Here is a 26,338-nt window from a genome sequence, read left to right on the forward strand (position 1 = left end):
GTTAAGAATTTAGTTTTTCATGGTAAGCATTTAATATAAGGATAGTTTTTTTTTCTTCATGATTAATCCAATTTAAAATTGGCATATAATATATAGGATCCTATAAAGGAATACCTTTCTCTAATTTTGATGAGCAATTATTTCTCAAAGGTATGCTATACTTCTAGAAAATAACATACAAACAAGGGACAATATTTTTGAAATATTTATATCATGTTAGAACAGACTGAAAACTTACCCATTTCATTTTTTTCTTCTTAGGAGACCTACTTTCCAGTTTCCATTTCCTGAAAATAGTCTCATTAAACACAAAACTCTGAATGTGGTCTAAATTCAAGACTGAAGCACGGCCATTTGCCTTAAAGTTACTTCAGCTCGTTTGAAAAGGCCTCTCTGGTTTCCAAGTATAGTGCCTAAAACATATTTTAAACTTTGTGAAATGGAGACTCCTTTAAAAAGAACTTTTTAAAGGAGTCAGCTGGGAACAACAAATTCAGTAGACCTTTAACATTTACACGTTTAACATTTATGGTGTTAACGCTTCTGAATGACTGCCTGTGGTAGACCAGTTTGTAATTTTGCTGTCACAAGTGTGAATTGCAAGCCTGGTAGGGGCGAAAGAATCTTAGTGGCACCCCAGTGTTCAGGGGTGAGTGGGGTGGCCCTGGTGTAGTGTGTGGCGTCTGTTGACAGGGGAGCGTGGGACCTGAGACTCCGCGGCAGCTTGAGGACGGCATGGGGAGTGACGTGGGTTGGCTGATGTTGTGAGCAAGAAGCCGCTGACAGTTGAGATGCTAAAGAGCCCCGCTGCTCGTCCGGCTCTGGAGCGTGAGGGTCCCCCTGAATTTTCAGTTATGCTGTACCGTCATGGGTTTCATGGAAGAAAGTCTGTCTTTGGTATGTAATCTGCATTGTATTTCTTCAATTGTTAGCTCAACAGGCCGAATCCTCCTGCTGTTAACTGTTCGGATCAGTTAGGAAATACACCCTTGCATTGTGCCGCTTACCGGGCTCATAAACAGTGTGCCTTAAAGCTTCTAAAAAGTGGAGCAGACCCTAATCTGAAGAACAAAAATGGTAAGCATGTTGGTGAAAGCCACTGTTGGTCATTTGGAAGCTCTAAAGAAATGAAGTGTTTTGTTTTAGTACCCAGCCTTTGTTAAACTGTGTGGTCCCTGTTTAATTTTGAAGTCAAGGCGTTTACACAAAAGAAAAAATTTATTAATTTACTTCTCAGTTAAGACCTAAATGTTTAATAATGCCTATTTCATGTGAGGCACTAATGATGCCTGAGATCTGATTTCCACCCTCAAGGGAAAGAAAAGTACAGTTGATTCTTGTTATTTGTGGTAGTTATGTCCTGTAACATTGCTGTGACCTCTGAATTAGTGGATACTGAACCATTGCTTGTAAGGGAAATACAGAGTTAAGTTCCTGTGAGCCTTTGGTCTCAGCATTTTCATCCACTGATCAACACGTAGCCTTGTTTTATGCGTGCTTCTGTTTAATTTTATTTATTTATTTATTTATTTATTTTTGGCTGTGTTGGATCTTCGTTTCTGTGCGAGGGCTTTCTCTAGTTGCGGCGAGCGGGGACCACTCTTCATCGTGGTGCGCAGGCCTCTCACTATCGCGGCCTCTCTTGTTGCGGAGCACAGGCTCCAGACGCGCAGGCTCAGTAGTTGTGGCTCACGGGCCTAGTTGCTCCGCGGCATGTGGGATCTTCCCAGACCAGGGCTCGAACCCGCGTCCCCTGCATTGGCAGGCAGATTCTCAACCACTGCGCCACCAGGGAAGCCCCGTGCTTCTGTTTAAAAACACCTTATTCGGTGTACGTTACTGACTTATTAACACCGAGCTCACTGCCGAGAGCATTGTAACTCATGCCTGAACTAAGCCCGTGTAGCACATACTCTGTTCAGAAGGCACGTCACAGGCTTCTTGCACTTAGGAGCACTAGACAGCACTTCAGCCCTGTGCTTGGGGGCCAGTTTCAACAGCGAAATCACCAGAAACAAAGCGAAAAATGTGGCACTAGGTAGACTGGGACGAGGACGCTTGTTCACAGTACAAGAGCTGAGACAAGAAGGCAGAGCATCAGCTTTTCCACTTCAGGGAACATGTGCATCAGAAGACTCAAGTTGTTTACCGATCTGCATGTGTCTGTGAATGACCAAGAAATTGCCATGAGTACTAACTTTGAGATTAAAGTACATTTTAACAATTGGCGAGTTTGCAGATGTGGAATTCACAAATAATGAGGATAGACTGTACGTGCACGAAGCATCAAAGACAGAATTGGATAACCATAAGAGAAGCTGCAAAAGGTGGATTGGGTAATCAGTGGAGGAGCAGCTCATTAGGGCTTTTCTGCATCCCTTTTTAGGATGCTTCCCTCAGCTGACCATCGGCCTGGATTAGGACTTGTCTGTGGTCCCTTAGGACCCTGTGTTTACCTCTTCATAGCTTCAGTTATTCTCCATGGCAATTGTTGACTTATGTAGCTGTCTCCCGTGAGACTGAGCTCCTAAGGGGAGGGCTAACATTTTACTGTCTAGTTTACCCAGCACCTAGAGTAATGTGTAGCGTTTGATGCCTTCTACAAGTTGCATGTTTGTTGAAGGTTTGGGGTGATTAGAAATAGCTTCCTGAAGGAATACATCTTTTATACAGACCCTGGAGTCCTAGTAAGATAAAAAAAAAAAAGGTCATCTCTAAATACTTCAGTTTGTATCTCTAACAAAAGGCCCCCCAGTATGTTTTTTTTTTCCTTTTAAATAAAACAATACTATTATTATCTAGTAAGATATTGGTAAGCCGAATTTTGGGAAAGGGTGTGGTAGGCAGAGGGAAGATTATGAGCAAAGGTGTTAAGGTGAAAAATGTAAGTCAAGTTGAGGTGACATCTCCAGTTTGACCCATCCAAGGGTATGAAGGGCAGCAATACTGGGGAGTCCTGTAACTGCAGATTAGCTTCTGTCGTGGCGAGCCTCAAAATGCCAGACAATTTTGCCCCTTAATTTCAAGGTCAGGGAGGCTCTGAGCAGTGGAGGGATATGGTTACAGTATCTAGGATGGGTTGTGACAGGCCCAAGACTGTAGGGAGGGATCAGTAGGGCCATTGAGATGGTCTTAAGTGAGAGGTAATTAGGACCTGAACTTTAGTAACATCAATGGGTGTAGAAAGGAGAAAGAAAATTTACTATAGAATCTCACGCTTCTTCCTCTCTTCTTTTGACTTGGCCCTTACGCCCTAGACTGGCACTGTTCTATAGAGATACAATGGGACCCACATGTTAAAAGTAAAAAGAAACATAAAATTAATTTTAAGAATGTATTTTATTTAAAGCAGTATATCCAAAATACCATGTCAACATGTAATTGGTGAAAAAAAAATTATCCATGACGTTTTACATTCCTGTTTTGGTACCAAGTCTTTGAAATCTGGTGTGTGTTTTACACTTCACAGCACATCTCAGCCTGAACTAGATGCATTTCAGGTACCGAACGGCCACACGTGGTTAATGTCCACCGTGTTGGACGTGCGGCCCTAGACGTACTGAGCTGTCTGAGGCTCTCTAGTTAACCGTGCTGTCTTCACCCTGCTTATGCTCTCTCTGCCAGGAATGCCCTTTTCCTTCTTGTCCATCTGGTAAACTCCAGTCTCACCTTAAGAATTAGCTCAAACTCTGCTTCCCCAGGGAGGCTTTCCCTGTATCCCTGAGGTAGACATAGGTTCTTCCTGGAATCAGTTAGAAGAGAAATTGGGGGATGCAGAAGGGGAAGCACTCAGGAGACACGAGGGAAATGCCAGTTGCATGGAAGCCAAAGGAAGAGAGTAAATGCAGAGCTAAAGGGGTAGGATGTTATTGGTGTTACGAGCATCTTAGACTGAAGAAGATAAACACTGAGCAGAGGCTGTGGAATTCAGTGACACAGCGCCCAGTGGTCCTTTCTGAAAGAGCCGTTTTCACTGGGTAGTTGAGTGAAGGCTAGGTTAGGGGCTAAGGACTGAGTAGGAAATGAGGAAGCTGAGGCAGCGTTACTTACCTGCTTCTTTGCATTATGTAAGAACAGGATGGTTCCATGGCCAAGTGGACGATTTTTTAGGCACGGGGAATTTAAGTATGTTTGAAGTTAAGGAGGACCAAGGCAGTAGAAAAAGAGCTTGATTTCATTGTGACAGTTAGAAATGTAATTTTTAAAAAGGTAATGTTTTGGGGAATAGCAAAAAAAAGTAGGAACATATTTGAGAAACGATTTTTAGTTTTTTTTAATGGAGGCAATTATAAACACAGCTGAAGGATGTAAAAGAAGACCTAAAAAATGGAGAACCCTCCATGTTTTTGGTGGAGAAAGACCTCAACATTGAAAACCTAACAGTTCTCCTCAAATTAATTTATAATTCAAAGCAGTCCCAGCCAGAATCCTCAAAAGGTTTTCGTAGAACTTGACTAGCTGATTCTAAATTTATACAGAAAAGTCGAGGGCAGAGAATTTTAAAGGGGGAGAGAAGCAGTGAGGGCTTGCCCTTGCTGGATAAAAGGACCAATTATGAATCTCTGGTAAGTAAAGTATTCATTTCTTCAACAAATATTTGAGTGCTTATGTGCCAGATACTACTCCAGGGACTAGGGACCTAGAACAGTGAAGAAAAAAAAAACAGGCAAGTTCCTGCTTTCATGGAGCCTACATCCTAATAAGGTAAGGCCAATCAAATGCAAATAGAAAAGCAGGTATTTAATATGTCAGATGTGATAAGTGCTCTGAGGGGGGAAAAGACAGGGAAATGGGATCCGGAGTGTATTGCATGTATAGAGGGCTCCTCCTTTGTATGGGGTGGCAGGAAAAGCTTCTCTGTTAGGATGGCAATTAAAACTTGAAGTGAGGGGGCAAGCCATGTCAATATCTGGGAGACGAGCTTGGTTCTAGGCAGAGGAAACAGGTGAGAGTGTGCGTGATGTGTCAGGAAAAGCAAGGAGGCCAGGATGTCCAGAGCAGAGTGAGAGAAGGAGAGTGGTCGGAGGAGGGGGTTAGAGAGGCAGTGGGAACTGGATCATGAAAGGCCTTTCAGGTTATTGTAAGAATTTTGGCTTTTACTCTGAGAGATGGGAAGATGCAGGATGCAGGTTTAGAATGGAGCAGTGATGCGATCTGACTTATGTTATGAAAAATGATCCCTCTGGTTGCCGTGAGGAGACTAGATCCTAGGAGGGCAGGGAGGATAGCTGTTGAGAGGCTGTTGGGATAATAAGGGGGTGAGAGGTAATATTGGCTTGGATCAGGATAGTGGCAATAAAAGTGGTAGTAAGTGGCTGGATTTTTTTTTTTTTTTTTTACATATTTTGAAGGTAGAGTGGTTAGGATTTTCTGATGGCTTGGATGTGAGGTATGAAAGAAAGGAGTCAAGGATGACTTTCCACTGTTTGAACTGAGGACCTGAAAGAATGGAATTTCCAGTTCGTGAGAAGGAGAAGACTGCAGGAGGGACAGGTTAGCAGTTGCTGAGAATTAGGGGCTTGGTTTTTAAGACATTAAGAATTTGAAATACTATTATACAATCCAAATTATAGAGTTGGAAGTAGAAGTTTGAGTTTAGGGGAGAGGTCTGGGTGGAGATACAAATTTGGGAATCATTAGTATATACTGTAGAGTTATTTAAAGTCATGGAATGTATAAAATCACTTAGCAGGATCTTGAATTGGTATTGGTTCAGGGTGGGTGAACAGACAGTTTAGAAATTAAAACATGTACACATGGGAACTTAGTAGGTGACAAAAGTGGCGTGATAGGTGGATGAGGAAAGAATCTAGTAATTAGCTGTCCATATAGTAATAGGTAATTTTAGATACCCATTTCATAGTGGATACTAAATTCCAGGTAGTTTAAAGACCTATATGTGCAGTACAAACTTCAAACATCAGGAGAGGCTTCTACTTTTGGCCATAATGGCCACAGGGACCTGATTCACCTCCCTTTCTCCACACCTGTTAACATTGTATTGGTAGACCTAGCCAGTGCAGTAAAGCAAGAAAAAGAAATAGAAGACATTCAGACTGAAAAAGAATTCTTATTCTTCTGATCATCCAGGTAAAAAAATTCTAAGAAATTTACAACAACCTGGTAGAACTAATTAGTGAGCTAATTCAATATACAAAAATCAATTATATTTCTATATACTAGTCAGAAGTAGAAAATGAAAAAGCATATTATTTATAATGGCATTAAAATTTCATGAAATACTTGGGAATAAACTTGATAAAAGTTGTGTAAGACTTGTACACATTGAACACTGGTGAGAGAAATTTAAGAATATCTGTATGGGGAAGGGTACTATTTTCAGGGATCAGAAGACTTGACATTGTTAAGTTGTCAGTTTTCTCCAAGTAGATCTAGCAATTCAGTGCAATCCCAGTCAAAGTTCCAGCAGGCCTTGTTGTAGAAAATGACAAATTGATTATAAATTTTATTTGGAAATGGAAAAGACCTAGTATACCCAAAACAACTTTGGAAAAGAACAAAGTTGGAGGACTTAGGCTACCTTGTAGTTACAGTCAGGGTTCTCTAGAGAAACAGAACCAATCATATATATATATATAGAGAGAGAGAGAGAGAGAGAGAGGAGAGCCTGACCAATTAAGGGCTAGAGACGAGGAGACCAAGAAGGCCCGATGGTATAATTCAGTCTGAATCCAAAGGCCTGAGCCCTGGGGAGGGGGGCAGCCAGAGGCCAGAGAACCAGGAGATCCAATGTTCGAGGGCAGAAAGAGATGGATTTTCCCAGCTCAAGAAGAGAGAGAATTTGTCCTTTCTCTGCCTTTTTGTTCTATTCAGGCCCTCAGTGGATTGGATGATGCTACCCACGTTGGTGAGGTCAGATCTTTACTCAGTCTACTGATTCAAATGCTAATCTCACCCAGAAACACCCTCACAGACACACCCAGAAATGTTTTACTATTATTTACTATCTAGGTATTCCTTAGCCTAGTCACTGTGGTAAGGATAGATATATAGGTCTATGGAACAGGAGAGAGTCCAGAAATATATAAATATATTTACACACAATTGATTTTTGTCAAAGGTGTCAAGGCAATCAGTGAGGAAAGGATAAAATTGTCAACAGATGACACTGAAAAAGTTGGATTGCTATATTCAAAACAAGGAACATGTGTAAAAATTAGATCTAGATGGGTCACAGAAATGAACATAAGAGTTAAAACCATAAAACTCTAGAAGAAAATACAGGAGAAAATCTTAGTTACCTTGGGTTTTGCAAAGATTTCTTAAATATGACACAAAGCATGAGTGATAAAATATTGATAAATTGGACTTTGTCAAAATTAGAAAGTTTTTGTCTTCAGTAAGCACTGTTATGAAAATGCAAGCTATTTTATGGGAGGAAATACTGGCAAAACATGTACAAGAGTGCACCTGTATCTACAATATATACAGAACCCTTATAACTCTAAAAGGAAGATAAACAACCCAATTCTAAAAAGGTTCAGGCACTTCTTCAAAGACATACAGATGGCAAAAACACATGACTAAAGGCTCTACATGGAGGTATAAAACCAAAATTAAAATTCCTTTACATGAAAAAAATGCATTCACATAAATGCAGGGAGTATGTACTATGATGTTTATTTCAGCTCTATTTAAAATAGTAAAAAAGAATCATGATTACCTTTGAAAGTTAGTAGCAGCTTATAGAATGATTTAACATTGAGGGGTAAACTTCTAAAAGTAATGGAAGGTGGGTACAGATATATGGAACGTTAAACATTCCTGTTGAAGATGTTATAGTGTTCTTGATAAAAGTCAAGATGGTGCTTTCTGAAAAAATGTAATTTTTAAAATCATAAGAGTAATAGTATCTGCATTTTAGGAAGTTTTAAAAATATAGAAAAAAGCATAAATTACTCCAATACAATCTCTGGTACTTTGGCATATTATATACCCTTTGAATCTATTTTCATACCTATTTTAGAGCATTTTTTTAAATTGCAAAACAAATGCACTTTTTTTTTTTTTTATGGCCAAAATGAGGGAAATGAAGGCACCAAAAAAGTACAATCACCTATACCCAAACATCCAAAGATTTAGTTTTTAGTTGTTGTTCTGTTGTAGACTAGATTTTTTTTAAGTTTTAAATAATAGATACCAACTCAAGAGTGTGAGCAGGGACTTCTCTGGTGGTCCAACGGTAAAGAATCCGCCTTACAATGGAGGGGACTCGGGTTCGATCCCTGGTCAGGGAACTAAGAGCCCACGTGCTGCGGGGCAACTAAGCCCACGTGCCACAACTACTGAGCTCATGCTTCTCAACTAGAGAGCCCGTGTGCTGCAAACTACAGAGCCCACGCACCCTGGAGCCTGTGCACCACAACTAGAGAAGAGAAGACCTGCATGCCACAACTAGAGAGAAGCCCACGCGTCACAATGAAAGATCCTGCATGCCTCAATAAAGATCCGTGTGCTGTACAAACATGGCTGCTAGGGCCTTCCCCTGGGGGGTGTGAAAAGGGCAGAGGTTGCTCAGAGAATGGTGGAGGAGTATGGGCCGGCAAACACCTAAGAAAGTATCTACCATTCCTTTTAGTTTATGGCTTGTAAATAGCGTCGACATATTAAAATCCTGCTCTATAGTAAACGTCAACAGTTTTCCATATCGTTCCAGGAAGCATAGTCTTCATGGCTCACCTTCTGCATAGTATTTCATGTGGATGTAATATAATCCGCTCCACACCCACAAACCTTCAGTGATAAGGACAATAATTTCTATATTTTTTTATGACTGAATTTTCCTAGTCTTTTTAAACAAGGATGTTTTAAATTTTTTTTTATATAAATTTATTTATTTTATTTTGGCTGCGTTGGGTCTTCCTTGATGCGCATGGGCTTTCTCTAGTTGTGGCGAACGGGGGCTGCTCTTCGTTGTGGTGCACGGGCTTCTCATTGCAGTGGCTTCTCTTGTTGCGGAGCACGGGCTCTAGGTGCACGAGCTTCAGTAGTTGTGGCATGCGGGCTCAGTAGTTGTGGCGCCCGGGCCTAGTTGCTCTACGGCATGTGGGATCTTCCTGGACCAGGGATCGAACCTGTGTCCCCTGCATTGGCAGGCGGATTCCTAACCACTGCACCACCAGGGAAGCCCTGTTTTAAATTTTTAGTCAAACTTGTTGATCCTCTTCTTTGATTTCTTCTAACACTTCTAAGCTTAGGTAGAGCTTTGGTAAATACTTGATTCTGTTCTCTCCTAGTGTATCTGTTTCACATTCATTCAGCAAATACTGAGCCTCTTCTGTGTGCCAGGAACTGTCGCAGGTACTGGCGACCCAACAGCGAACAAAATCTGACTGTCCCCATACTTGTGTTCTGGTGGGAGGAGATAGACAAAGCATAAATACACATACAGTGTTGGACAGTGAGGTTAGGAAAAATAAAATAGGCTAAAGGGGATAGAGGGCGATTCAGTGTGGGGGGGAGGCTTTTGTTTTGGAAAGGGTGGAAGGGAAGGGAAGGCCGCTCTGAAGTGACTGTGAAGTGAAGCAAAGAGCCACACTGAGGAAGGGAGTGAGCTGTGGTGAAGGATTCTGGCAGAAGAGCAGTGAAAGCAGAGGGCAAGCAAGTGTAAAGGCTCCGGGGTGGGAGGGCACTTGGCATATTTGAAGAAGGAAGCTGCCGGGTTGCCTAGAGCGGGCTCCTCAGGGACACAGGTAGCGTCATAAGGCAGCCAGAGGCCCAGCCCTGTTGGCCGGTGTCGAGGGTATTGAGCAGGAAAGGTGACGTGAGAGTGTGCGTTAGGATGGGAGACTCTCAAATTGCTAATCACTTATCCTTGCACCCTTTATCAAGCAGCCTTTCCTTTTCCTTTGTTTTGTTATGCCTTTCTCATACTCTTGAAGAATTTACTCTTTTTGTGTGTTTTCAGTGCTCTTTTATTGCCTCAGCTGTCCCTTCACCAGCGGTGCACTTTTTTTTTTTTTTTTTAACATCTTTATTGGAGTATAACTGCTTTACAATGGTGTGTTAGTTTCTGCTTTATAACAAAGTGAATCAGTTATACATATACATATGTTCCCAAATCTCTTCCCTCTTGCGTCTCCCTCCCTCCCACCCTCCCTATCCCACCCTTCTAGGTGGTCACAAAGCACTGAGCTGATCTCCCTGTGCTATGCGGCTGCTTCCCACTAGCTAAGTGTCCATCAGCAGATGAATGGATAAAGAAGATGTGGCACATATATACAATGGAATATTACTCAGCCATAAAAAGAAGCGGTGCACTTTTAATGGTTGTTTTTGTAAGGCTTTAATAGCTGATGACGTTTCCTCTTACTATTCTTTTTTGAGTATTTTCCTTGACAGCCTTAACTATTTGTTTTTCCAAATGGCATTTAAAATAATTTTTTAAGGTTCTTAGTAAAAATGCTGTTGACATCTAATTGAGATTGTGTTCTATGTAAATTATTTGAGGAGTGTTGACATTTTTATTTCGTTTTCCCATTAAGGGACAAATCTGTATCAGGCAAAAATTTAAATATAGGATCCTTCCCGTTTTTTACTTTATTTTGTTGTGGTCGATAAGAGATGTAGTGCGATTTTGAAACAACTGGTTATGGTGCCTATCCCGGTAAGGGGGCTATTTTATTCAGTTCTAAAAGCATTTTATTAAATTCTCACTGTGTGCCAGGCACTGTGGGCATTGAATCCAGCAACGAGGGCTCTGTGTAGGACTTCAGCTAGTTGGCAGGAGTTCAGAATTTATTTTTGGTGTTAGGACAGAATTCTGTGAAAGAAATCACATTGTCTTTCTCCTTTCTGCCTAAAAGTGCCCTGCAGATAGAGTAGAAATAACGAGTTGGCAGACCTTTTCATAAGACATCCTCCTGTTTGCTAGCTAGAAAACCTAAAGTGATTATCAGTTGCTCAGTTAACATTTTAAGAAGTTTTTTCCCCACTGAAAGAGTAATATATGACCAGTTCAAGTTTTACCTGTCAGCAGTCTGATAAATCTACCTCTAAAGTAAATCTCAAAGCCACACAGTTTTCTCCATACCTACTAGTGTCTTCATTTTACTGCTAACTCTCTAGTTCAAGCACCAGTATCTTTCTTGTTTTTTTTAATTAATTTTTATTGGAGTATAGTTGATTTACAATGTTTTAGTTTCAGGTGTACAGCAAAGTGAATCAGTTATACATATATCCACTCTTCTTTAGATTTTTTCCCCATATAGGTCATTACAGAGTATCGAGTAGAGTTCCCTGTGCTATACAGTAGGTCCTTATTAGTTTTCTGTTTTATATATAGGAGTGTGTATATGTTAATCCCAATCTCCCAATTTATACCCCCCCTCCCTTTCCCCCTTGGTAACCATAAGTTTGTTTCCTACATCTTTGACTCTATTTCTGTTTTGTAAATAAGTTCATTTGTACTATTTTTTTAGATTCCACATATAAGCGATATCATATGATATTTGTCTTTCTCGGACTTACTTCACTCAGTATGACAATCTCTAGGTCCATCCATGTCACTGCAAATGGCATTATTTCATTCTTTTTTTATGGCTGAGTAATATTCCAGTGTATATACATACCACATCTTCTTTACCCATTCCTCTGTCGGTGGACATTTAGGTTGCTTCCACGTCTTGGCTATTGTAAATAGTGCTGCAGTGAACATTGTGGTACACGTATCTTTTCGAATTATGGTTTTCTCCGGATATATGCCCAGGAGTGGGATTGCTGGATCATATGGTAGCTCTGTTTTTAGTTTTCTAAGGAACCTCCATACTGTTCTCCATAGTGGCTCTACCAATTTACATTCCCACCAACAGTGTAGGAGGGTTCCCTTTTCTCTACACCCTCTCCAGCATTTATTGTTTGTAGATTATTTGGTGATGGCTACTCTGACTGGTGTGAGATAATACCTCATTGTAGTTTTGATTTGTATTTCTCTAGTAATTAGCGATGTTGAGCATCTTTTCATGGGCCTCTTGGCCATTTGTATGTCTTCTTTGGAGAAATGTCTATTTAGGTCTTCTCTCCATTTTTTGATTGGGGTGTTTGTTTTTTTGATATTGAGCTGCATGAGCTGTTTGTATATCACCAGTGTCTTTCACCTGGACCTTTGCTATTGCTTTGTAACTTGTATCCCTTCTTTTCTCTTGCCCACATTTATAGGGTTTTTCCATACAGTAGCTGCAATTATCTTTTTTTTTTTTAACTTTTTATTACTGAAATTATCAAAGCTTAAAAAATAGAATAGTATAATTGATGTACTCGTCACCCTCTTTCAGGAATTGTCAATAATGGCCACTCCCCCGATGTCATCTTGTTTTGGTTATAAATATTTAAGTACATTTGTGTAAGGTCTCCTTTTAAAAAAAAACACCATAACTATGTGATAGTTGCAGGACTCTGTGAATATTCTAAAAACCACTGAATTGTACACTTTACATGAGTAAATTGTATGTTGTATGAATTCTCTCTCAGTAGAGCTATTTAAAGAAATAGCCACAATGGCATTATCCTATTAATAATTTTATAATTTCTCAAGATCATCAAACAGCCAAAGTTCACATTTCCCCAGATGTTCTGATTAAGTTCTTTTAACACTTCGACAGAGTTTGAAACATAAGTCAGATCATGCTACTCTTTTACCTAAAACCTTTCAGTGGCTTTCCATCGTATTTAGAATAAAACCCAAACTCCTTTTACTGGTTCACAAAGGTCTGCCCCACAGAGGCCTTTTATGATGTGGCTTCTTTCTTTCTTTGCCTTTCTCTCTTGCCGACCTAATTGTTGCTACCTCGGGGCCTTTGCATCAGCTGTTCCCTCTGCTTGCAATGCCCTTCCCCTATATTCTCACAAGGCTGGATCCTTCCTTTCAGCTTAAACATCCCTCCCTCAGAGAGAGGCTTTCCTCGATCAGTCCCCCGGTCTCCAATCTAAAGTGGTATCCCAGTCATTCTCTCAGAACATTCACTTAAAAATGTTGGCATACCATGGTTTATTTGCTATATCCTTTTTTTATTAAGTTGTCTGTCTTTCCCTTTTTCTACGCCTCCCCCCACCCAATTTTTTCGGTCATGTTCACTACTGAGTCCCCAGTGCCTAAAATATTAATTGGCACATAATAGACTCTCATTAGGAGATAGTTTTGCAAGAAATTGTCCAACACGTACCAGGTGTTTGGCATTTATAAAAAGATTATTTGATAGAATGTTATCACCTTACTGCATAAATAGAGTTCCAGAGTTCCAGTCTGATATGTTATCATGAAAGAGCTGTTTTTTTTGTTCTAAATTTTTTTTTTTTTTTAAGAAATTCACGTTCATTTATTTATTTATTTATGTATGACTGTGTTGCGTCTTCATTTCTGTGCGAGGGCTTTCTCTAGTTGTGGCAAGTGGGGACCACTCTTCATCGCGGTGCGCGGGCCTCTCACCATCGCGGCCTCTCTTGTTGCGGAGCACAGGCTCCAGACGCGCAGGCTCAGTAATTGTGGCTCACGGGCCCAGTTGCTCCGTGGCATGTGGGATCTTCCCAGACCAGGGCTCGAACCCGTGTCCCCTGCATTGGCAGGCAGATTCTCAACCACTGCGCCACCAGGGAAGCCCTGTTCTAAATTTTTATGTTTAGCTTTTGTTTCTCTAGTAATTAGAAGCTCTTTGAGGTTATGAGACGATTATTTTTTTAGTTTGCATCCTTCATATAGTGTCCTGCTCACTTCAGAACTCGGTAAATAACTGACAAACAAATTGCGTTTTTGTTGTTTGGCAAAACGTAGAGTGCTTGCATGTGTAGGCTTGAGAAAGTTACCATGATACCTTGCTGGTTTCATTCTCAGTTACCACTTTTTCCTGTTGTCCTCAATTGTGGACCATCACACCGTTAGTCTGTGAGTTGTCTCTGCTACCTGTTCTCCAGTGAGGTAGTTTAAGAGCAGCTATGGTGGCTGAATAATACTCCCCCAGTGATGTGATTAGTTAAGTATCTTGAGATACCGAGATAATCTTGACTTCTCTAGTTGGGCCCAGTGTAATCACAAGGGTCCTTCCTTTTGGGGGAGGAGGCAGGAGGATCAGAATATTGAGGGAGAAAAATGTAAGCATGGAAGCAGAGGTTGGAATGATGCACTTTGAAGATGGAGGGAGGGACCACGAATCAAGGGGATATTGGGGACCTCTGGAAAAGGCAAGGGAACAGGTTCTCCTCAAGAGCCTCCAGAGGAAGGCAGCCCTGCCAACACCTTGATTATTAGCCCAGTGAAACTGACTGTAGATTTCTGACCTCCCGAACTGTAAGAGAATAATTTGTATTATTTTAAACCAGTAACTATGTTGTAATTTGTTACAACAGCCATAGGAAACTGATACAGTGACTCAAGGCAAGAAAGCTTGAAAGATCACAAAACCTGTACAGAGTGTTCAAAGTTTAGTTTGATTTGCTGGCTTAATAGTTACTGAAAAGGATGCTGTAAAGAATTGAGATGGCAGCTTCAGGTCGGTGATTTGGGGTGTAGTTGATGGAATAATGAAATAATATTATGTGCTGCAATACAAGCATCAATTTTATAGTAGAGTTAAGCTCTTGATGGTTTTTTTCCTTGTATTTTACACAGATCAGAAACCTCTTGATCTTGCCCAGGGTGCTGAAATGAAACATGTTCTTGTTGGTAATAAGGTATGTGGTAATGGATTACATTTATATAATGTAGAAAAAATTTTTGAATTCTTGAAATACATAGATGCATTTTTAATGAAAACATGTTTTTCCGATAGGCCATCTACAAAGCATTGAAACGATACGAAGGCCCTCTCTGGAAGGTAGGTTGGGATGGTTTTTTAATTATAAAACTGGAAAAAAGATTCTCAGGTGCTCTCTTGTTAAAATTCTTTTTCATTATTTTTTGAAGTATATGTGATTTAATAATTATTTGATCTTATCATGTAAACCATTTTTATACTGCTGGACTTTATTAGGCATCCAGTGATTGTAGCAATTAACTGTTGGTCTAACACTTTTAGGTGACCAAGTTTGTACAGAGAAGAGTGGAGGAATTTTTTTTTTCTTACTTAAGCATAGGGTTACAGTATCATCTCTGTTATGAACATTGATCCATGGAGGACTCAGGAGGAATTTAATATTTGTATTGTCACAGAGCACACACATAAAATCTTTCTGGTTCTAAACATTTCTTTGCTTTTTGGAGTTCAGTTATTTTCTAGAATTAACTATTTTGGAGCATATAGTTTCTTCTGCATTTGCAACTGCTCCTTCTATATATTTATGTACATGTATGTTTATATTGTATAAAATTTAGGATAATTCTCTTTTTTTAGAAACTCATTCAGGCCTTTGAGGAAATTGTCTTTGAAGCCCACAAGTGATATATTTCCTATAAATATCCTTGCACAGTATTCTCAGAACTATAAACTGTGTTCATCATTGATCTTACCAATATGGCATTTCTTCTGTCCCTGTCACCCTGTAGTAGTATGTTTTCATTTCTGCACCCAGTTCCTCAGTTCATGTTTGTTCATTTTTGAGTGTGCAGTGGTACTGTCCGGATGAAAGGCTCAGATAGAACTGTCATAACTTAATTACTTTTTATCAGTCAAGTATTTGAATCTAGATGTATCAACTTGGAAAAATCTTTGTTGTTTTTCCCTTAGAGTTCAAGATTTTTTGGCTGGAGATTATTCTGGGTAGTGTTAGAACATGGAGTCCTCTCATGGTATAGGAAACAGTAAGTATTATGATCCTAATACTTGTTGAATTTCAACATCTAAATTTTGAATGATTAAAAGTTTTCACTAATCTCTTTTCCTTTTGCCTTGATAATTTATATTTATTTTGAAGGCCCGATGCAGTCCATAATATTTATCGCCAGGGATGCAAACACCTAACTCAAGCAGTATGCACGGTAGGATGACACATGCATCTTTTGCTTAAACTGTGAAATCAGTCCTGCAAGTGATTGCCCTAAATCATTGGTATAAGCTGCCTTGTAAAATCTTGGGGTAGAAGGCACTTGTGCAGTTGAGTTGGCCCTCCGTATCTGTGAGTTCTGCATCTGCTAATTCAACCAACTGTGGATCAAAACTATATAGGAAAAGGAATTCCAGAAAGTTCCAAGAAGCAAAATTTGAATTTGCCATGCACCGGCAACTATTTACATAGCATTTACATTGTATTAAGTATTATAAGTAATCTAGAGATGATTTAAAGTAAGCAGGAGGATGTGCATAGGTTGTATGCAAATACTATGCCATTTTAGATAAGGACCTTGTGCTTCTGTGGATTTTGGTATCCTTCAGGTGTCCTGGAACCAGTCCCCCCACAGATACCGAGGGATGACTGTATATGTTTTTATTTGAGAACAAGTAAAGTTGTGGAATTCCATTTAAAAAATATAATCAAGTTAAAAAAAATCTCTACGTATTGTGGAATAAGAGATGCACGATCCAAAAACATTTATACAGAACTTTTACCATTTTGTATGTGTATGTGTATACGTATGTATGTGTATATATTCACACATAATGTATGCATATACATATCTACATACATATGTGTAGGCGTGCGTGTATTTGTACATGGGTAAATCTGGAAAATGGAAATTTTTCTGGTGGTAAAATTTAAAGCCTATATCAAAATTGGGATTTTTAGGTTCTCCATATTCACTTCTGGCTGTTTTGCTTTTACCAGCCAGGAGAAAGAATTTTTTCCTCCTTTGAGGATTAGTCTAAGACTGGAGCCTAGACATACTTTTTCGCTTGCTGCTTCAAGTTCTTCAGGGTTGTCAACATGCCAGGGCGGTGCACCCGCTCTTCAGAGCACCGCCCCTGCCTTTCCGTGTGAACTCCCGGAGGGCCAGCAGCGTCGCCCTTGGGCCGTCACAGGCTCAGTCACCTGCGCCTGCACTCAGGCCTCCTTACACAGGCTGGTCCCTTAGTGTCCTCGCTCCCCTTCCTCCCTTCGCATTAGACCAGAGGGCCAGGGAACCGCTCTCTAGTCTTAGCCGTCTAATCTTCTCGTTTCTTCTGTTAGTGCAGTCCCGGCCATTCTCTTCTGTTCCAGCTTTTGATTCATTTATTTAACACTAAGGTTTGTCTATCTTAAAACAAAAAATTAAACAAGTTGCTCCCCCACCCTTTTAAAATTTCCCGGTTTTTAACTTCTTTAGAATTGATAGCTTCTGCTGTGTTACGCTTCACCTTGTTTTATAACTTTTGCTTCTTGTATAAGTGTCTACTTAGAGGCTACATTTATGAATCCATATTGATACAAGGTAACAGGCATTCAGTGACTACTATGAGGCAGGCTCTGTTCACTTTCTAGACTCTTAAGGTAGAAGCTTAGGTTATTGATTTGAGACTTTTTCTCTTTTCTAATACAGGTGTTTACACCTATAAATTTTGTTTAATTGTGGTAAAATACACATAACATAAAACTTACCATCTTAACCATTTTTAAGTTCAGTAGCGTTAACTCTATTCACTTTGTTGTACAGTAGGTCTCTAGAACTTTTTCATCTTGCAGAACTGAAACTCGATACCCATTGAATAGCGCCTCTCTATTTCCCACCCCCTGGCAACCACCATTCTACTTTCTGTTTCTATGTTTTTGACTACTTTAGATACCTCACATGAGTGGAATTATACAGTATTTGTCTGGCTTATTTCACTTAGCATAATGTTCTCAAGGTTCATCCATGTTATAACACGTGACAGGATTTCTTTTTTTAAGGCTGAATAATATTGCGTTGTTATGCATAGACCACATTTTCTTTATCCATTCCTCTGTCAGTGGATGTTTTGAGTTGCTTCCACCTTTTGGTTACTGTGAATAATGCTGCTATAAACACGGGAGTGAAAATGTCTCACCAAGATCCTGCTTTCATTTCTTCTGGATATATACCTAGACGTGGAATTGGTGGGTCATATGGTAGTTCTATTTTTAATTTTTTAAGGAACTTCCATACTGTTTTCCATAACACCTGCACCATTTTACATTCATACCAATAGTGCTCCAATTTCTCCACATCCTCACCACAACACTTTTTTTTCTGTGGGTTTTGTTTGTTTGTTTGCCATTCTAATAGGTATGAGGTGGTATCTAATTGTAGTTTGATTTCCATTTCCCTGATGACTAGTGATGTTGACCATTTTTTCATGTACTTATTGACCATTTGTATGTTGTTTTTGGAGAAATGTCTGTTTAAATCTCTTGCCCATTTTTTAATCAGTTTTTTTTTTTTCTTGTTGGTGTTGAGTTGTAGGAGTTCTTTGTATATTCTGGATATTAACCCCTTATCAGATACGTGATTTGTACATATTGTCTCCAGTTTCATGGGTTGTCTTTTCACTCTGCTAATAATGTCCATTGATGCATAGAAGTTTTTATTTTTTATATAGTCCCGTTTATGTTTTTTCTTTTGTCACTTGCGCTGTTGGTATCACATCCAGGAAACCACTGCCAAGTCCAATGCCATGAAGCTTTCTTCCCAAGTTTTCTTACAAGAGTTTTTATAGTTTTAGCTCTGACACTGAGGCATCGGTTTCTCCTGAGGCCTTTCTCCTTGGCTTGCAGGTGGCGGCCTCCTTGCTTTGTCCTCACATGACTTTTTCTCTGTGTGCAGGCATCCCTGATCTCTTCCTCTCCTTGTAAGGACAGCAGTCATACTGGATTAGAGTTCCACCCATATGATCTCATTTTACCTTAATTACCTCTTATAAATGCCCTATCTCCAAATGTAGTTTCATTGGGGATTAGGGCTTGAACATATGAAGCCCTTAATCTGGTTGAGTAAGTTCTTTTCCTTTCCTAGTTTACTGAGATCCCTCATTATGAAAATCTATTGAATTTTATTAAACGCTATTTTCCATGTTATTGAAATGATCATATGGTTTTACTCATTCTGTTAATATGATTAGTTGTATTGATAGACTTTAGGGTGTTAATAAAGTCAATCTTATATTGCTGGGACAAATCCCAGTCGGTTATGATAAATTACCATTTTAATATATTGTTAATGTTTTGTTAAGATTTTTTGCTTTTTCGTTCATGCTGGATATTGGTTTATATTTCTCCTGTGGTATTTTGTCTGGTTTCATATAATGAATTGGAAAATGTTCCTTTTCAGTTTTCTAGAAGAGTTTGTATAGGATTAGGTTACTGCTTCCTTAAATGCTTGATAGAATTCACCTGTGAAGTCACATGGGCCAGGAGGTTTTAGTGTGGGGGTGGGGGAGGATTGTAGTTACAAATTTAATTTCTTCAGTTGCTATAGGGCTATTCACATTTTCTGTTTCTTTTTGGGTTGGTGTTTGTAATTTTTGCCTTTCAAGAAATTTGTCCATTTTCTTCTGGGTTATAAAACTTAGGGTTAGTAATATTCCCATATTATGTTTTTAATGTCTGTGTGATAGGTAGTGTTATATGATATGCTCTTTTACTTTTTATATTGGTAATTTGTGTTTTCCTTTTTTTCCTAGATTGATCTCTGTCTAGCACTTTATCAGTTTTATTGATCCTTTTGAAGAACCAGCTCTTGATTTCATTGAAATATTTCTCTTGTTTTTGCTATTTCATTGATTTTTTAATTCATTTTAAATAATTTCTCCATGAGTTGGGCTTGCTTTGCTCTTTTATAGTTTCTTAAGGTTGAAGCTTAGATTATTCAAATTATCATCCAGTTCAAAATATTTTCTAATTCCTATTATGATTTCTTCTTTGAACCAGTGAACGTTTAGAAGTGTGTTGTTAAATTTCCAAATAATTGGGGTTTTCCTAATTACTGTGTTTTTGATTTATAATGTAATTCCATTTTGGTCACTGAACATTTTCGATATGATTTCCATCTTGTCAAATTTATTGAGACTTGCTTGGTGACTCTACATATGGATTATCCTAGAGAATGCACTGGAAAATAATGTGTGTTTTGCTATTGTTGGGGGTCATGTCCTATAAATATTCAGTCATAATGGTTGATAGTGTTGTTCAGATCTTCTGTGTCTTTACTGCCTTTTTTTTTTTCTAATTGTATCAATTGCTGAGAGAAGGGTGTTTAAATCTCCAACTATACTTGTAGAATTATTTATTTCTCACTCTGTTACTGATCACATACATATTTATGATTGTTGTCTTCCTGATTAATTTACCCTTTTAGCATTATGTGGTGGTCCTCTTTATCTCCTGTAATAATGCATTTTGTTTTGAAATCTATTTTGCTTGATATTAATATAACCACTCAGGCTTTCTTATGGTTACTGTTTGCATAGTATCTCTTTTTCTATCTAGTTACTTTCAACCTAGCTGTATCTTTATATTTATCTTCTGTCTCTTGTAGATAGTGTATATTTGGGTCCCTATTAACCATTCTGACATTTTTTGCCTTTTAATTAGATTTCTTTTGAGAATGTGGTCCACTTTTTTACTTCATATGTCAAGTAATTTTGGACTGTATCCTTAATGTTAAGTTCTGGAGATCCTGGATTCTTTATTTTTCTCCATTAAATGTTATTTCCGTTGTTTTAGGTCATTTTCTTGGCTGGGTTTGGCTTGTAAACTCTGTTTCTTGGATGGCAGCTCTGGTCTGTATTTCAGTGACTGCTTGGAATCTATTTTGTGCATCAGTAAGAGATGTGAAAAGACAGAGTTTGGGATTCCCATCTCTGTCTCTTTCCATTGGGTGACTCCTCTACTCTCTTTAGTATTTATGGCTGCCCAGCTCTGCTTTTTTAATTTCCAAAGGCAGACTGTTGTCCAGGTATGCCCTTGCTGCTGTTGTGTCACCCTCGGGGACGGTACTAGTTCCAGGTGAACAGTCTTGGGGGTGGGAGCTTGCTCGCAAAGCTCCTTGTTTCCTTTCCTCCAAGGCAGCTTGCTCTCCCATCGAGTCGGCCGGCTCTTGTTCACACTTCAGCTCTTCCTGTTCTACTCCTCATGCTTTTACACTCAGTTCAAGCATTTTCTGTACTCAGCTCAAACAAAAGCTTCAGGAGAGTGACATGAATAAGAGATTGGAGTTCTTGTATTTGAAGGACTTTATAGCCCAAGCGCATGCTATGTTATATTTAACAGGATAAAAGGAAAACTACATACCTAGTGACTATTTATTAGTATTTACTTTGATTAAGAATATGAAAGCCAGATGTGATGTAGATAAGCTGCAGTGCATTTGATACTCCTGATGTATCAATTTTTCTCAGTATTTTAAATGTTCACTCGGGTATTATTGGCATGTTAATATTGTTAATTTTATATATAGATAATTTTAGGGTTTTGTTTTATGGGCATGAATGATGTTGTCTTACTGACTTCTTTATATCCAAGGTAAAACCCACTGATAGCTGCCTCTTCTTTATTAAATGCTTCGATGACACTGTTCATGGCTTCAGGGTTCCTAAGAATAGCCTTCAGCAGACAAGAGAGGTAATTTTATGGATTCGTTTATCTTTCATAAAACTTATTAACATTTAAGAACATAAAGAATATAAGGTAGGCTCAATATTAACATCTAACATCTTGTTGATTGTACCTTTTTAACGGGAGTGATTATATGAAACTTTTGAAATTTGGCTTAGGAATTAATTCCTTATCAACATGTGCCTGCAAGTATTTTCTGTTCTTCTTCTTTTTTTTAAAACTTGCTTCTGTGAATGTAAGAGTCCCTTATTAGTTTTGGAAAAAAGCCTAAATGATTATTTAGTCTACCCCTGAATTTATAGGTGAGGAAACTGAAGACTAAGATTGAAGTGACCTCTCAAGCTCATGCAGCTTGCAAGTAACAGAACCTGGCTCCAACCCAGGTGTTCTGATTTATTACAGTGTAATTTCACTGTAATTTATTACAGTGTAGACTCAGCCTTTCTTTGTGGTAAATTGAACGATAGCAGCAAGCAAGAAATTGGGATTGATGTGACAGAAATTCATTGTGTAGTTATTTAATGGAGACTCCATATCCCTTTAGATCAAAGCAATATTCGTAGACTTATCTTGTCTTTTGTAAATTATGTAAGGGGTTAAAAGGATCTATTTTCCAGAGCAGTTAACTTTGGCCTTGTAGAGAACCCTAAACAATACAAAACATGACTGTCCCAAAATTTCATAAAAGGGTAAGATTTGACCCTGAAAAATGCTGCAAGAAATGAGGTAGAAGTAAGATAGATATTTTTAGGGCAAACATTCCATCTTTTTGTGAAATCACTAAGTTTTAAAAATATTTATTATTTATTTATTTATCTATTTATTTTGGCTGCACTGGGTCTTCGTTGCGGCATGTGGGATATTTAGATGCGGCACGCAGACTTCTTAGTTGCGGCATGCATGCGGGATCTAGTTCCCTGACCCGGGATCCAACCTGTGCCCCCTGCGTTGGGAGTGTGGAGTCTTACCCACTGGACCACCAGGGAAGTCCCACTAATTTTTTAAAAACATAGTAAAAGTTAAAGCATCAGAGTAATTGTTGGCTCTCTTAAAATGGTCTGAGTGTCTTGCACTTATGGCAAGTTGGTAAATTGTTTCTGGATGCATCTTATACAGTAACTTATTCAACAGTGTTGAGAACCTAAATTCTAAGTGCAAGATTCTCCACCCACCCATTGTTTAGTTTTTATAATGTGTTTCAGTATTAATATGAATGAATATGTAAACTTATAGATGATATTTTTTAAAGTATTGGGAAAATTTTTTATCCAGACATGTCATGGACAAGAGACCTGCATCATTATTTTGTTGTTGGGAATTCTTTGTTTTGTTTTTTTGAGGCCGTAATATTTTTTTTTTCTCCATGTACATTTTATTCTTCCCAGATTGTTGTCATAATATCTGTTTTGAGTAGAAGTGTGTTTTACTTTTATTTAAATCCTTGTGTTATTTCAGGACTGGCTGGAAGCAATAGAAGAGCATTCTGCTTACAGCACTCACTACTGTTCCCAGGACCAGTTGACTGATGATGAAGAGGAAGATGCAGTTTCTGCTGTAGACTTGAAGGAATCCTTAGAGGTAAATAGGAAAACCTGACCTGTATACCTAACTCTATCACTCAGGTTTACCAAGAGTTTTTTTTTTTTTTTTTTTTTTTAAATATGAGGTTTTGAAATTAAGATTTCTCACGACAGTGGAAGTAGTATTACTTTTCCAGTAATATTCTCTTGCTACTTACACTGTCTCTGTTACAGTAATAACTATCGGATATCTCGGTAAATAGGCTCTAAAGCTAGGCATGTGCCTGCGTGTATCTTCTTTGGTTAAGATTTTTATGTTGTAATCAGATTGTCATTCTCTTTGAAAGCTGCTGCCAGTAGGGGGGGCATGCATTGCTTGCCTTACTGCCCTTTATGACTTCACTGTATGTTTCAGAGTTTAAATAATGCAACCATAGTGATACCTTTCGTGGTCTGTAGTTTCATTTAAAAGCACCTGTAATCTGTAACTTCATTGATTAGAGGTAAGGTAAAGCATCAGTAATGAATGGAGAGGCCCTCATCTGAAGTGACATCAGTGCCTCATCCATAGAGAAATACCAACATAAGTAATTGAAGTGAAATAGGTATTTTTTTCTTGGCATCAGTTTTCTGGCTATACCTTTTAAATGAATGGGTTTGGAAGAATTAGAACTACGAAAGGATGATGTGTTTCAATCTGAATAATTATGTCAGAGCATATGAATTTGCCTACTAAATTTAATCTTTTTTTTTTAACATCTTTATTGGAGTATAATTGCTTTACAGTGGTGTGTTAGTTTCTGCTGTATAACAAAGGGAATCAGCTATACATATACATATATCCCCATATCCCCTCCCTCTTGCATCTCCCTCCCACCCCTCTAGGTGGACACAAAGCACCGAGCTGATCTCTCCGTGCCGTGCGGCTGCTTCCCACTAGCTATCTATTTTACATTTGGTAATCTTTTTTTTAATGAAATGAATTTATTGCAGGATTTGAATGTTTCTAAATCAACAACTTTAGTGAATTTAAGTTTGCTAATACCTAAGGAGTTTTATTAGGGACCTATAACCTTAAAATAAGAAAGAGATTTTGACACTTTTGATCCCTAATCTTAATTTATGATGGAACGTTAGAGAATTTGAGCCCTTCCATGTTTTGTTGAAGACATTCCCCAGTAGTTGACTGTTGCTTTACCAGCACTCCTTCTATTTTAAGGCCGAATATGTTTATGGTGACAGCCGTAAGCATAATTTTCAGATCAGTGAACTTTGCAAAAGTAACATCTACCAGAGCATCTAAATAACATTAAAACTGTTCAGGTAAATAAAGAAGGTTTAAATATCTCTGGCCAAAATCATGTTAAACAAGTAAAAAATAAAGCTGTGCTAAATATTTTAACTTCTGGTCAGGTTCCCTAAGTGAAAAGAAATCCTTCCCTATTTATCCACCCTCACTATAAGGTAAATGATAAAACCTGGAAGGGCTTACGAAGCACAGCAATTTCTTTCCCAGGATTATGGTAATTTAAAGACCTATTTAATGGAAGTTACAGGTAAAATAAAAGCATACTAACTTGCATATCATTAAAAAACTTCCTTGAAGAAATGTTTCTTCTTTAGCTTAATTTTCAAATTTTAGGGTTATTAGCCACAAATGTACCTTTTATTTTATTCTTTATTTGAATATTGTGTTAACTTTAAAGCCCTGAGGTTTTTGCTTTCTAGATTTTATAGCACCTGAAGTCAGTGAGAGTTTCAGCCAGTGTTAAGTACTTGAGGTTTTGCAGGTTATACACTTATCTTTGTCCAACAGAATTTGAATGCTAATTCTGGGAATTCTGACTCTGTCTCAGTTTGTGGAGGTTGGTCAAAAATGGGAAAATCTGAAATGAACTTTGATGTATGTTGATGTGTAGCTTGTGGTAGACTGGCTCCAAAATGCCCTCGATCCCTGGGTTCTTCGGTTGCAAGGAAATACTCAGACCAATTTGTGAAATAGACCTATTCTAGATGTTTATAGACTTTCTAGAGGAAATGAGGAGCTCTGGGACTAGAGTGTTCTGAAACTTCCTGAATTAACATAAAATTAACCTCGTTTCCTCAACATGCTTTTGGACGAGTAAGTAGATCTATAAGAAATTGGGGGAATGGGGGAATGTCCACACTGAAAAAATGACTGTGTTATATGATGCTCTTGGTCCCACTTTACCTCCACCTAAATGAGGGTCTCCAAAAACTTAAAACATTTTCTCTTAGCCTTCAGTCTGTCACTGCCTTGAGGTTAGCCTACAGGGAGAAAAGTGTAAGACAAATCATAGAAATTCTGGCCTTACAGTTGTTGCCTTAATGGCAACTTGAAAATATTTCAGAAATAAAAATTGGAAGAGAAATTTAAGCAAGTATTGGTACAGAACTTCACTGTCCAATACGATAGCTACTAGATACATTTACATTTAAATGAATTGGAGTTAAATGAAAAACTCATTTCCTCATTTTAACTAGCCACATTTCAAGTGCTCAGTAGTTACATGTGGCTATCACCTTGGACAGTGCAGATATAGAATGTTTTCATCATTGTAGAAAGTTCTGTTGGATCAGGTTGGGGTAGGCTCTTAGCTTTGTGGGGGCACTAGGAGAGTGGGGTTTTTATTTGTTGACGACATCTTGATTCTTACAAGCTCTGAGCTGTACCTGTGTTATAAGAAATAATGAGCAGATGATGCTAAATTTAAACCAAATGAGAAAGTAATATCAGACTTTCCTGACTGAAGAAGAAATGATTTCTAATTAAAGTGAATGTGCAGAAAGATGAGTGTACATCGCCTCAAAGCTGATAGAGTGGTACACCCATACAAGAATCAGGCAGATTTATATATATATTGATATAGTTAAGATTTATAGCTACGTGAAAAGGGCAAGGTGTTAAATGGTGTATCTAATATGCTTCTACATGGCAGAAAGAAAGCAGGGATGTACACACACATTTGTATAGGTTAGATCATCCCAGGAAAGATGAGAAATTATTAGCAGTTGTTGCTTTGAGACTGGAAAAGGGGGAAAACAGGGACTCTAGGACTGACAAATACGTGAGGGAGAGTTGCCTTTCTCCATGTATTGTGTTTCTTTTTTCTTTCTTTCTTTTTTTTTTAACTTTGTGTAGATAACTAATGCAAAATACAACATTAAGAAGATTACAAATCACCAGGTACCAAAAAGAATCAGTGTGCTGTGGACTGGCTTAGATTGAGGGAAGATGGAGTGTGGGGTTATCCTTGAGGTGGATTTGGCTGGAGTTAGGAAGATTTGGAGATGAGTACGGGGCTGTTTTCTGCAGAGAAAAGTTATCAGGGTTTTACAACCATTATTTTTAAAGTTTAATATTA

General features: G+C 38.5%; 1 protein-coding gene across 3 annotated transcripts in view; it reads left to right on the forward strand.

Moving 5' to 3' along the window:
* Positions 1-26,338, forward strand: part of OSBPL1A (oxysterol binding protein like 1A) — a 220,353-nt gene that overhangs the window by 46,203 nt on the left and 147,812 nt on the right. For all 3 annotated transcript variants that reach the window (XM_028162694.2, XM_028162696.2, XM_028162695.2), the window contains 7 exons: positions 933-1,077; positions 14,621-14,682; positions 14,781-14,825; positions 15,675-15,748; positions 15,862-15,925; positions 21,340-21,438; positions 22,888-23,010. In XM_028162694.2, coding sequence (XP_028018495.2) covers positions 933-1,077; positions 14,621-14,682; positions 14,781-14,825; positions 15,675-15,748; positions 15,862-15,925; positions 21,340-21,438; positions 22,888-23,010 — 612 coding nt within the window. The remainder of the gene's footprint in view (positions 1-932; positions 1,078-14,620; positions 14,683-14,780; positions 14,826-15,674; positions 15,749-15,861; positions 15,926-21,339; positions 21,439-22,887; positions 23,011-26,338) is intronic.

Source organism: Balaenoptera acutorostrata, chromosome 13, assembly GCF_949987535.1.
Source record: "Balaenoptera acutorostrata chromosome 13, mBalAcu1.1, whole genome shotgun sequence".
Lineage (NCBI taxonomy): Eukaryota > Metazoa > Chordata > Mammalia > Artiodactyla > Balaenopteridae > Balaenoptera > Balaenoptera acutorostrata.